Source organism: Geospiza fortis, unplaced genomic scaffold (assembly GCF_000277835.1).
Source record: "Geospiza fortis unplaced genomic scaffold, GeoFor_1.0 scaffold40, whole genome shotgun sequence".
Lineage (NCBI taxonomy): Eukaryota > Metazoa > Chordata > Aves > Passeriformes > Thraupidae > Geospiza > Geospiza fortis.
In genome coordinates, this window is record NW_005054297.1 from 29682460 (window position 1) to 29694785 (window position 12326).

The following is a 12326-nucleotide window of genomic DNA, read 5'->3' on the forward strand; positions in this document are numbered from 1 at the left end:
TCAGCAGTTTCTCACTAAGCCACCTGCTCGTAACAAAAAAATTATGTGGTTTTCTGCTTTTTCCTCTCCCTCTGCACGAACCAGCCCAGAATACTCAGTTATAGGCTCCAAAGAGAGCCAGCCATTCATCCCATTTGCTGAAGACAGCCCACTTGGGGGCTGCCTTTTGGGACTGTAAGTGCATGCAGTCTCCCACCCCAATGTGGGGAGAATGGCTTGAAAACCAAGGCAAGAGGGGAGGCACTATTGAAATTTTCTTGCTTAATCACCCTGAAAAGTGACATAAAACCTTCCTGCTAACATACATTTATGAAGTTTTGTGTCTGATCTGTATTTGTATGATCTGTGGCACTGTGTGTAGATGAAGATAGAAGGTGGTAAAGTCAGGAGTGAAAGGAGAGGAAGAGAGCGGGAGCTCTCTCATCTACAGCATAAAGGTGCCTCAGTCAAGTGGGTGCCTGAAGAGCAACTTCTGTTTTTTTTTTTTCCTTCTTTCTTTTGCAATCATTGCTCGCTTGACAGGCCCAGACGGAATTACATCACTTCCTAAAACCCATCAAAGAGAGTCCATCTCCTGAAGAAATGCAGCTCAGATGCTCCCCGGCAGGAAGCAGGAAATGTAGATGTTCGGGTGCAGCCGGGCGGCTGCGGGAGCGCCCCTCAGGTGGGAGCGCTGCCGGGGCAGCATGCGGAGCCCCGGGATCCTCACCCTGCTCTCGGCCCTGGCGCTGGCTGCGGGATCTGCCGGCTCTGGTGAGTAGGAGAGCGCCTTTCCCTGCCGAGGTGGGACCGCGTGTCTTGCCTGCAGCAATGGGACCAAGTTGGAGGGCAACACCCTCCAAACTGAGCACGGGGAGGAGATCTGTGGGGACTTGCTCTCTGCTGCTTTTTGCTGTGTTTACCCTCTCTGTTTCCAGTTGCCTCTTTTTTTCAAAGCTTTGACTTTTTTTTCCCCTTAGACCTATCCCCGAACAGCAGCAAACAAATCCTACAATTGCAAACTTTCCCTAAATTGCAGGAGTGTAGAGAACGGGAGTTTCCATGTTGACCCATTAGGCATTTTGCTCCTAATTTTAGTTATTTTTTGAACTTTTTTAAACCCCACACCCATACCATCAGTGTTTAATAGCGAAGTTAAAGGCAAAGCACTGCTTCCATTCAAAAGGTGACTGCCGATTTCCGCAGCCCCGGTGCACTGAAACTAGTTTGACAAAAGAGCAGCCGGTTCCGGAGACAAATATTTTGAACTCTCAGCTGCAGAACAAAGTGACTGGCACCATGGACCTAGATTCTGACCCTCTGAAGAGAAGAACCATGAGTGGAAAAGCAGCTTGTGACAAAATGCTGAGGCACTGGGGTGTCGTTGCAGGGACTCTCGCTTGTTTGTAGGGGTCATTGGTTCCACTGGCGTTTTGGCAGCCAGCAGCTGAAGAAGACAGGCAGCTCTTGTAGTGAAACCTTGCCGAGGCAGTGCTTGTAAGCCTGTTGGGGTCAAAGAAATCCCTGCCAAAATGCCTTGGTATGGACTAGAAGTGTTTGCTGCCTCTGTGTTGCTGTAGCGAGCAGGAGCTCTACAAGGAGCTCTAGAAGGCAGGGAAAGAATGGTCACTCTCAGACATCACTGGACTTCTCTTAATGTCCTAAAATGCACTGCTGGAATCGGTGTTTTGGTGTGAGTGCTTTTTCCCTGAAAAGCAGTACTCTAAGCAGGGTTAGAGCTGGGCTGCAGGCTCCTGGCGTGCTGCTGAGCTGCTTGCACTTAGGAGACTTGCTTAGCTGTACGAGCGAGCTAAGCGAGGTGTAAAATGGTTTGGGTTTGGCTGTGTTACTACAGCCCTGCTGCACTGCAGACACGTTAGGAAAATATGCTGCAAGCACTGAGTGCAGCTTACCATCAAAGCAGTCAGAGGAACAAAAATCCTGCCATGGGCAGAGCTAAACAGAGGTCCCAGGGAAATGGAGGAGTACAATGAAGGCATGAAGGCAATGCAGAGTGATCAGGCTCCTGCTTCTCTAGCTCATGTGCAGGGTACTGAGAGCTATGATTTCACCACCACGTCCTCCACCATGGGGCGGGGGGGACATCTTAGCCCAGGGTCCCTCAGCTCATGACTGGGTGCACTCCGCCCTTCTCTGCAATGGGCATTAGGGGCTGCAGGAAGTGCCAGACAGATGTCACACACCAGTGTGTGACACTCCCCACTTCCTACCAGTAGGTCCACTTTCAAATTCTGGTTGATTTTGGAACAGTTCCTCTTTGGGAGTGAGTCAGTCCTGCCAGAGCCCTCCCCAAACCCTGTCAGCTCTGACTCTACAGAGCCAATCCACACTCCTAGAGGAAGGGGAGGAGAGCACCCACCTTTGCTCTCCATACAAAGGCAGTTTTTGCTTATTCAACCAGCTCCAAATGTACCTGGGGGCTTACTCTGACTGTGGGTGTGGAACGGGGAAGTTGTGAACCTGAGCCTTGGGGGGGAAATGAAACTGGTGGAGGGAAGGTTTATGTAGTGCTTATGTACCCCATAGGCACTGGTGGGTCAGGAACCACTCTGCTGAGGGCAGCCTCTCAGGGAGATCCTTTGCTCTCACCCTTCCTTGCTCACAGATCAACAGGGCAGGACCTTTAAGGGAGCTTTTTCACCTTTTGCCAGACACAGTCTTCACCTTTTAAGCAGTGTACTGTCTAGAGACCATTCAGAAAATAGGCAAACAGAGTATGATTAAATCTTGCAGCACAGACAGATTAAAGTCTTTATAAGTCCTGTTCACATACCATGCCAGAACCTCGTAAAAGCCTAGCCTTGCCTTTTGGATTATGATTTATGGATGCTTTTCTCCCTGTGATGCTACAATCACTCTAATCCAGTAGCTCTAAGAGCATTCCTGAGATCTCAGCCCTGGGTGCTGGCCTTCTCCCAGCTCCATACTGAGAGGACATTGGGATTTGCACCAGTTCCCTTCCTCTTGCTTTAATGCAGTCAGGAAGCCGTACAGGTAACAGTGCAGGGCATGATCTCTGCTGTAGGGGATGGTACTCACTGCTCAGCCTCGCAGCAGCCCTGAAGACCTACCTAGGTGTGTGTGCTGACCCTAGTAACAAGCATTAAGACCCTTACTATAGCTTATAGGAACATGCTCTGATCCTTGAGTCATTTCCCACGCTAGGCCATCTCCCACTGCGTTCAGTGAAACAGGCGGGAAATTGCAGCATAAGTGGCCTGACATGGGGAGCAAGAAAATGTGTGAGGGAGAGGAGCAGTAAAATATGTAATATCACCAAGTGAAGAGCTGAGGTGCTTGCAGGTAGTGCTCTATTATGTCTGTGTCTCTGTGCTATTGTTTTGAATTGTCATTCAGAGAAACATTGCTATCAAAGATCTAGATATTCAACAGCTTGTACCATGAGCACAGGCAGTGACTCTCTCCTGGCAGAGAAGGGTCTTTTAGGCTGCCTCCCCTGCAAAGTCAGGTCTCTAATGGAGTAATAATTTTGACCTGTTCCCCCCTCGAGTAATGAACTGAGAATGGGCTTGAACCTGTTACAATCACCTGTTAAAATTTTCTAGCAAAGCAAAACAACAATGTAAGAAATGAGGATTTGCTACATTTTCTCTTTCCAAAGTACAGTGCCCTAAAAAGCAGATGAAAAATCCTTTCTACTGAACACATCGACTCCTCCTATATATTTACTGCCATTCCTCCATTTTAGCCACACACACAAACATTCACTGTTTTATTCAACTGCTTCAGGGACATTTCAGAAAATCTCTCATTTACATCAGCAAGATTGTAATTGTAATTTTCAGTCAGTGACACCAGTCTCTTTTCCCTCAAGAGGTTTTGTGATAGCTGGAAAGCCTCTGGAGCTTTTGAATCTTTAATTTCAGGGTCCTCCTGAGAGCAAGAAGCACTGAGAGATTTGCATCACAGTGAGGTCGCAGGAGTATCACAGATGCAGAGCTAGAAGGCCATCGGATTAAGCAGAAGCAACTAAATGCATAAATTGGTCTGGAAAGCCTGTAGTACTTGGGGTGAGCAATGAGACTACAGGTTCACAGTTTGACTCTAACGTGTGTGACTGAATTTGCAATGCTGCCTGTTAATGCAGCACTTCAGCTGGATAGAAATACAGTGAGGAAAAGCAGTTTCCATCTTGTATAAATGAGCTTAAACAGTTGTTTCCTCTTTCAGGTTATACCTAGATAATGCTTTCTAAGCACCTCGTTTTAATAGGATCTCGTCTACAGATTAGCCACCCTGAAATGCTTGTGCTCCCTCATCAGAGGAGTGTATGCTCCCAACAGCTAGCCTGCAGGCTTTTAAGGATTCCTCTTCTAGCCAGACTGACAGGCAAGACCTGCCACAACAGGCAGCTGGGCAAGCCCTGGCCATGGCAAGGAACAGCCCTTCTTACATCAACCTGAAATGTGGAGGGATGAACAGTGCAGGGATGAGCCAAGCAATACACCAGAGGATCACACAGACTGTGAGGAGTGGTATGACTACACCACCAACAGAATGTGTGCATGGAGCAGAATGATATAGGATATAGTAACTTTATTCCAGCTTTACAGCCTTTTCTTGTTCTGTCACCTTCTCACGAGCCTTCCTTTCACTGCATTTTTATAGCTTATGGGAAAGTTTGGAGATATAAAAATTTTCCTTTCAGACTAATAAGCCTAGCTATCCCACTGACATAGTTCTTGCTTTTTCTCTAGCTCATTGCTTTTTCTTCTGTCAGTCGGCACTCTGGTGTAATTTGTAAAATTCCCTTAAGAGAACCCAGTCCTTGAGTCTGATGGCGAGGCAGCAGAGAGACTGATGGTTCTACAACAAAACTGAATGTGCTGACTGCCAGCTGTTTTCCTTTGCTATTTTCCTTTGCCTCACATCCAAGTGAATTCAGAAACCTGTTTGCCTGCTTACTTCATCAGGAAGCCCACATCACCACCTCTGAGTGCTGCAGCACAGAGGTAGAAATGCTGCAACAACAGAAATGTTGTTTGTTTGATTGAGACATAATTTTTTGGACTCCAATCTGTAAAACTGCTTGGTATATTCAACTACCTCTGTCTTCCATGAAAAGCTTATTTGGGAGCACCTCCAAAATTCAAGCAAAGTCTGTCAGTGACCCAAGCATATTTTTAAAGGAAAAAATCTTGAGTAATACCTTATACCATAGTATCTGCATACAGAGACATAGCTTTTTCATAATTTGTAAGAGCTGTTAATTGAACCTTTTTTGAGAGGCTGCTAGTCCTTGCTCAAGTATTTTGTTCTCTTGAGTTCTAGATTCTCTAAGACCTCAATTGTGGAACCCTGAGAATTTTCTGACTTCCAGCTCCAGCTTCTTAGCTTCCAGTTCCAGCTGTGCCCACCTTCCCCTCAGGGTGGATTGCAGCTGCATGCCAGCCCCTCTCCCTTCTTCTCTTGAAAGCATGGGAAGTGGTGATACAGGCTGGGCTGAAGCTGTGGTGTGTTCCCATCCACTTCCCCTTACACAGGAAGAAGTCACCAGCATTCATGCTCCAGGTGGTCCAGACAAAGGTGAAGCCCATGTGGTTGTTGTATGAGCATTTGCTCCTTGGACAAGATGTGCAGAGGGATGAGTATATGGATGTTGGAATGTAGCCAACAGCATGAGGCTGAGCTCAATAAGAGAAAGGGCACAGGCTTTGCAAAGGCAAGGGGATATCTCTATGGTCACATGTGACTTGCTCTTTGTTACACTGCACTGGCTTTGCTTTTCCGTCCTGAATGTCAGAGATTCCCATTTGCAAGGAGCTAGTAGATGTCTGCAAGATGAAACCACAGCTGACAAGGCAGTTCATGGTATGAATTATCGCTGTAAATCTGGCATGGAGAAAATGTTTGACCAGCACCTCACAAAATCTCCAACTTTCAGATGTTCTTCTGCCCTGCTCCAAACCTTGTAATGCCCAAACCTTGTAACTCACTCCACCAAACAGCAACCCAGGCCAGCTGCAGACAGCCCACTTGCTATTTTGAGCACTTCAAATTGAAACACTATGACAAATAGCAACTTGAGGTCTTGAGGTCACCCACCTGTGTCTCACTGGGCATGAGGCTGAGGCAAGCGCTACAGCTGCACTGGGAGGCCTGAGCCCGACTGTCCCTGCTGGACTGGAGGCACAGATCCTTCCCTATGTGAGCCTCTGGGCCAGCCCAGATGCAGGCTGTGCTTTCCTACTGTGTAAAAAAGGTGATGTGTGGGTGGCCTGAGAGCGAGAGCAACTGCTGGGTGACAGGTGAGGCGTCCCTTGAGGCTGAGCTCTGCTCCTCAGAGGTGATGGGAGAGCGGGATGTGTTGAGGCAGCAGGTAAAATGCAGGAAATAAGAGCAATGTCCTTGCAAGAGCATTGTGCAATTGGCTGCCCTTCTGCTGAAAGATGTATTTAATTTGCTCACAGAAAAGATCTCTGTAAGAGGAAATGGTGTTCCCAGAGAGATGCTGGATTTATGCAAAGTGAAAAAAACACATGGCAGCAAGGTCACTCCCTGTGACTTGCCATTTTCTTTGCCTAGAGACTAGAAAAGGTAATTCTATTTCACTCAGAGACAAATGAAGTCTGCTTCATAGTTCAAAACCAGGCAAAGTGGCAGAGATACTGGAAAAATCTCTCTCAGAAATCAAGCATAGCATACTCTGCAGCTGCAAGTTTATCACTGCAGTTAATGAGGTGTGACTGTTTGCTTTAAAGCCACACCATGCTTTAGACATTTGAAAAATCCATTTTAGCTCTACGAATTAATGAAAAGCAAGGTATTTTCTCCACACCCTTTCCCTATTTTAAGCAACAGGCTTGTCCCTCTCAATATATCAAATGTGGCAGGCAATGGGTTTCAAGGGCAATGGCTGGAGGAGGAAAAGGAAGCAAGGTCATGGAAGAGGTTCAGTGAGGCTGTGGAGGGCCATCAGCTCTGCCAGTGGCACAGTCCATCATGTCACAGCCTGCAGCACAGACATCTCTCGTGCTGCCTCGCCCTCTGCACAGCAGCAATTGAAACGGACTGGCTGCAGGCACTGCGAGCTACAAACTACCTTGGGAAAGAAAAGTCAAAACGGCCAAACGAATAAGGGAGAGGAGCTCTCCCTCCTGCCCTCTGCGATAAGATTAAGGACAGGCAGCAGATCACGAGGAGGGGTGGAGCAGCACACACCTTAGGGGGTCGTTAGGGAGGCAGAGATAGGATTTTGCTCTTGATTGAAATACCAAATACAGAACAGACAGAGACTATTGATACAAAGTGCTTTGCCACAGAAGAGCTATCATTCTCATTGTCCTGTTGTGCTGCAGGAGTCTGGTGACCTTCACAGTATTACATTAAGTATTCAAATTCTTTCCTAGTTTTTAGGAAAGGATGAAACAATCAGATGCCTGTGTGATATGTGCAGCATAAAAATCTAGATAAAACACTGCTGTCACACTCAAATAATTTTATTCATCTGAAATTGGATTTCCTTGAATACAGTCTCATGAAATACTCATCTTTGAGACAAATCTGGTGGGAGATGCTGCAGAGTGGATTAAGCAAGAGATAGCGCTCTAATCCCAGGTTTTTCTCTCTCACTTGGCATCCCTGGGAAGGACAGCATCCCTGTCCTTCTGATTCCTCATTTGTAAAATGGAGATGATAACTGCTCATCTCTCAGGGCCATTATGAAGATTAATGTGTTTACAAAAGCATTTAAAATGCTAAGTAGTTTTGGTTCCAGTCCTGTGAGATTGGAAGTGCCAGCACTGAGGTGCTGAAAACCTTAAGCTCTTGCTAACTCTTGTGGAAACTCTGGCTGCCCAGCACTTTACAAGAATGAGGAGAAACATGTAATTGCAAAAGTCAAAAAATTCCATCCTGCTCTATTGCACAAAATGAGATGTGCACCATGCTGGCATTGTATCTGAAAGGGCGGATAGCACAAAAAAACCATAATTTCATTTCATGCCAAAACATTCTTGAGGGGTTTTCTGCTGTAATTTAGATAAAGGCTGATTCTTGCACCTTTGGCTACAACAGGATTTTGGCATCCATATAGAATACAGCATCAGCCCAGAATTTGCTGTCCTTCTTTAAAGCTTTTAAACTCTGTGACAGTCAATAGACTCTTACGTAAACACACAAAAAGCACTTGTTTCACTATTACCAACACAGCCAATTTTAGCCACTTTTCTTGTGAAATGTGTGATAATTGGAACCAGAACTGAGACCGAAGTTCAAAACCCCCAGTATTAGCACTCATGGGGAATACCCAGCGCTGATGCTTTGCCACACGCTCCTTCAGCCAGCCTGTAGAATCAGTCAGAGGAACAGTTCATTGGACCTGTATGGAGTGTGGTCACTGTGTTACTAACACCTCTTCTAGTCCACGCAGATGGGGAAGTCAGCAGCTTTTGCATTCTTCAGACTTCCTTTCACCAACTCTGTTTTTCACAGTGAGACAAATTGAACAAATTTGAGAAAGGTACAGAAACAGGGAGATGAGTGAACCAAAGGAACTGGTGAACCAGGGATAATGGTCCCCCTGAAGGCAGTACCTAACTCCTCGGGTAAGGGGAGGGACATATGTGCCAGGACTGAGAAGCAAAACAGGCTGGTGTGGTTTACTGAGAAGCAGAATAATTTCTCATGCGAGCAAGACCGGATGCCAACGTGCAGCAAAAGAAATCTGTTTGTGCAAGGCAGCTGTGTGCAGATAGATGACACCTGCTGACATGTTCCAGGAAAAGTCAGCTGAAGAACGTGGTCATGACTGGTAAGATTTTGTGTTAAAGTTGAGATCTAATTTTACATCCAATGCCCAAGACATCCAATCTGGGTGTATGGGGCATCTGTTGGGTTTTTTAAATACATCAAATGGGAAGTAAATACTGAAGTTGTACACTGTGGCTCACTGATGAAACTCTGAAAATGTTAAGCTGTCCTCATATATTTGACAGATGGTGGAAATGATGGATCAGGAGATGGATCGATGATATTTCCCACTTTCACAGCAACACATCTTCCTGCTACGGGCCCTTCGACCGTGGATGACCATGAGCCAGTACTTGTAACTGCAAGCACTGCTGAAAGCAGCTTTGATACACAGAGCTCTCCAAGTACTGAACTGAATGCTGTGAATGATGAGGAGAGCCTAGAAGCAGAAGAACAGTCTATCTTGATATATGTTGTCCCTGTGGCGCTGCTGGTCCTGCTGATTTTGTTGATCACATTTTTTGTAATGCATCATAAAAGGAAAAAGTCCAAGCAAGGTAAATTTGTCTTCTTGTGCATCAAAAGGTTGTTTCTAGGATGTGTTCAACATTAACAGAGCATTAAGGGATGGGGTGCCACATTTAGGATGCCCTTCTCTGACTGTAGTTGCATGTTTGACAAGTAAGAGAGGGATCCTCCCCAGGCAGCAGTACCTGGTCACACACCTCTCCTTGGGCAGGAGCTACTTCTGCTTCTTGGCACCTCCTGCTCATTCTGCCACACCCATGGGAGCCCTGGCACCAATCTCTGGCTCCTGGAAATGCTGAGAATGCTCAGGGATGTTACTGTGGCTGCAAATGCTTGTTCTGTCTTTAGGCTCAACAACTTTAGGCAAGGTGAAATTAATGCTTCTATTGCTCTTAGTGCCCACAAGGTAAAGCTGCTTGGAGCTTCAATAAAATAGGAACAAGAAAAATCATTATAAGGAATAATTTTAAGGAATCCTGATTGCATGGAGTGGAGGCTGCTATGAAGACATCACAGCAAATGAGCTAGGTCAGACTGCCTGGGTGCTGCAGTAGGGTGAGCAATGCTTCAGGAAGGTGCTGCGATCTGTTAACAAAAGAATTGATAACTTGGAGTGTCAAACCACAGGAGAATAAACTGAGGTGTCATAAAACCACACAGTTGATAAGTGAAATGCTGAGATGGTCATACCAATGTATTACATGGTCAAGAGTGCAGCTGTCAGCTCATCAGCCTGCAGACAGTGCAACACATTCAACACAGATTTAAAGTCAAGTTTTCAGCACATTTTTGGGCTGTATTTGCCCAATCACTGGGTTTCCCTCTAACAAACTATGAATTTGCAACCAGGCACCCAGTTGCCTGCCTGTTTCTGGATGATTGAAATGCAGGTACACTCTTCAGAGGGTTAGGAAATGTGGTACCTTTCAGGAATACAATCTTAGGATCTCGTGCCCTGTGCCAGCCTGGGATTTTGAGCATCCTGTAGGATGGGGTAGATGACTCTATGGTTCTGGGGTGGCTCTGCAGTCTGGGAATGTGCTGGAACTACTGGGAAGTATCACCCGCTGGCAACAATGAATTAAAAATAAGGTGATTTAAGACAGGTTTTTCAGTCACTTGATTCCTGGAGCTGAAGATATTTATCAGAATTATGTCTGTGACACCATTTCCCCCCTCCATTTTTACTTTGTCTTGGAGTCATAAGTAGATTGGATCCCTTTTGACATCTGGCTAGTTCAGCTTCATTTGCCTAACTGAGATCTAATCTGCCACGCAGTCCAACTCCCTTCTCCCAGAGCAGCTCCCAGAGTCTCCAGACAGAGCTGAGTTGCCCAAGTGTAATCTGTAGCAAAATGTCCCAATGCTTCTAGTAAACAATTTTTTTGCAGAAGTGGTTCCTTTTTAAGAATTTCCCTCAGCACATCTGTTCTGCTGAAGGAAGTGTGCATCTGCCCTGTCCTGCCCACTGCAACACCAACACTGGGATTCCTCCCAGCAGGGCTGAGCTAATAATGAGATGCTTTTATATTCAAAAGAATGGGTTCCTCTGAAAATTGCAAACAGGACAAGATGTTTTGTCTTTCATCTGCAATTTAGTTTTTATGCCCTTTGAAAATGCAACCTGTTTTACTTGACCCTATTCAAGGCTTGCACGCAGTCCAGACCCTGTAAATACAATGAGTAAATATCACACAGAACTATGAACACCAACTTTCTTCTTTTCCAGATGAGCTGGGAAGTGAAAATGTAAAAAGGTAAATTTTATGAATATCATTATTTTCTTAAAAATTTCTTTTGCTCTAACCTTTGTCTCCTTCACTGCCTCTTTTAATTTAGCTGTACACTGAACACTATTACTTTTTGCCATCAATTGAACCAGCAATCTCAACAGGTGGATAAAGTGTGACTTCAGTATGTGGCTGAAGTGTAAGACTAGAGCAGGAGAACAAGAGTTAGTGGTGGCTGAGGCAAGGGCTGCCCCACAGACACCCACAGCCCACAGACCTCACTGAGCCTGCTCTTAAGCACCACAAGTGGTACAAGGTGCCCCATGAGCAAAGGGGATCAGTTCCCAGGCTCATCACAGGCTTTTGCTATTCAGAATAAGCACTGTGTCTTGCTCCCCTGTTTTTCAAGTTTATCTTCTTACTCAGAAGTGAGGCAGAAAGGCTTGCCTGGCTGCCACAGGAGCAATGCCTTAGATGCTTGCAAAACAAGACAGAAGCTGTGTGGCTCTTCTCAGAGTCATAATTCTTATTGTTGCCTTTTATTGATCTCCATCTTGCTAATTAATGCTGAAAGTTCACGAATTGGCTCTATGAGGGAAAAAAATGTTTTTTTTTTTTTCTGAAAACATATTTTCTATCATATGACTGCAGGAATGATAAGCAGAAGGAAGCTAAGCAGAGGCGTTTAAATAAACACAACTCTCGTGACATTTTCTTTTGAAGTCACTGCAAATGTCAGTCACAGATAGGATGAAACTTTAGGCCTTCAGCTTTTAGCACTGGAGAAATGGCACTTCTGTCATGTGTTCCAGAAGGGGCAGGGACAAACAATCTTTTTTTTTTTTTTTAGCTTTCTATTTACAGCAGGGACAGTTTTCAAGAAGCTGCAATGATCTTGTGCTCTGGCATGTCTCTGGCTGCACTGAGTCCCTCTGTGTTGTGTCTCAGCTGGCCCTACCTGGGACTGGCATCTCAGAGCCGCTCCCTCGCATCTGTTCCAGATCCACTGGGCTGACATCTCCTCAGATTACTGGGCTAGGATGGCTTCCAGAGTTAATATGTGTGTCTGGAATTAGAGACAGTCATACAAAATCACTACATTGTAAGCTGTTTGAATTAAGCACTTTGTGTAATACTTTTTCCCCCCTCTCTTCTCTCAAGTCCTATTTTTGAAGAAGACACACCCTCTGTTATGGAGATAGAAATGGAAGAGCTTGATAAATGGATGAACAGCATGAACAAAAATGGTACACGGTAACCCCTCTACTCCATCCTCCCTCTCTTGCCTGCTGACATGGATCCCATGCAGAGGAAATCAATGGAAGGTGTTTTGTATGCGTATCACTGCTTTCCCTA

The 12326-nt window shown here is 45.6% G+C and overlaps 1 protein-coding gene across 1 annotated transcript in view; it reads left to right on the forward strand.

Annotated features, from left to right (window-relative positions):
* The first annotated feature begins 621 nt into the window (after nucleotides 1–621).
* TMEM154 (transmembrane protein 154) overlaps nucleotides 622–12326 on the forward strand; it is a 21197-nt gene continuing 9492 nt past the window's right edge. The window contains exons 1-4 of the mRNA XM_031055629.1: nucleotides 622–753; nucleotides 8958–9269; nucleotides 10970–10997; nucleotides 12132–12217. Of these exons, the coding sequence (XP_030911489.1) occupies nucleotides 624–753; nucleotides 8958–9269; nucleotides 10970–10997; nucleotides 12132–12217 (556 nt within the window). The 5' untranslated portion in view covers nucleotides 622–623. The remainder of the gene's footprint in view (nucleotides 754–8957; nucleotides 9270–10969; nucleotides 10998–12131; nucleotides 12218–12326) is intronic.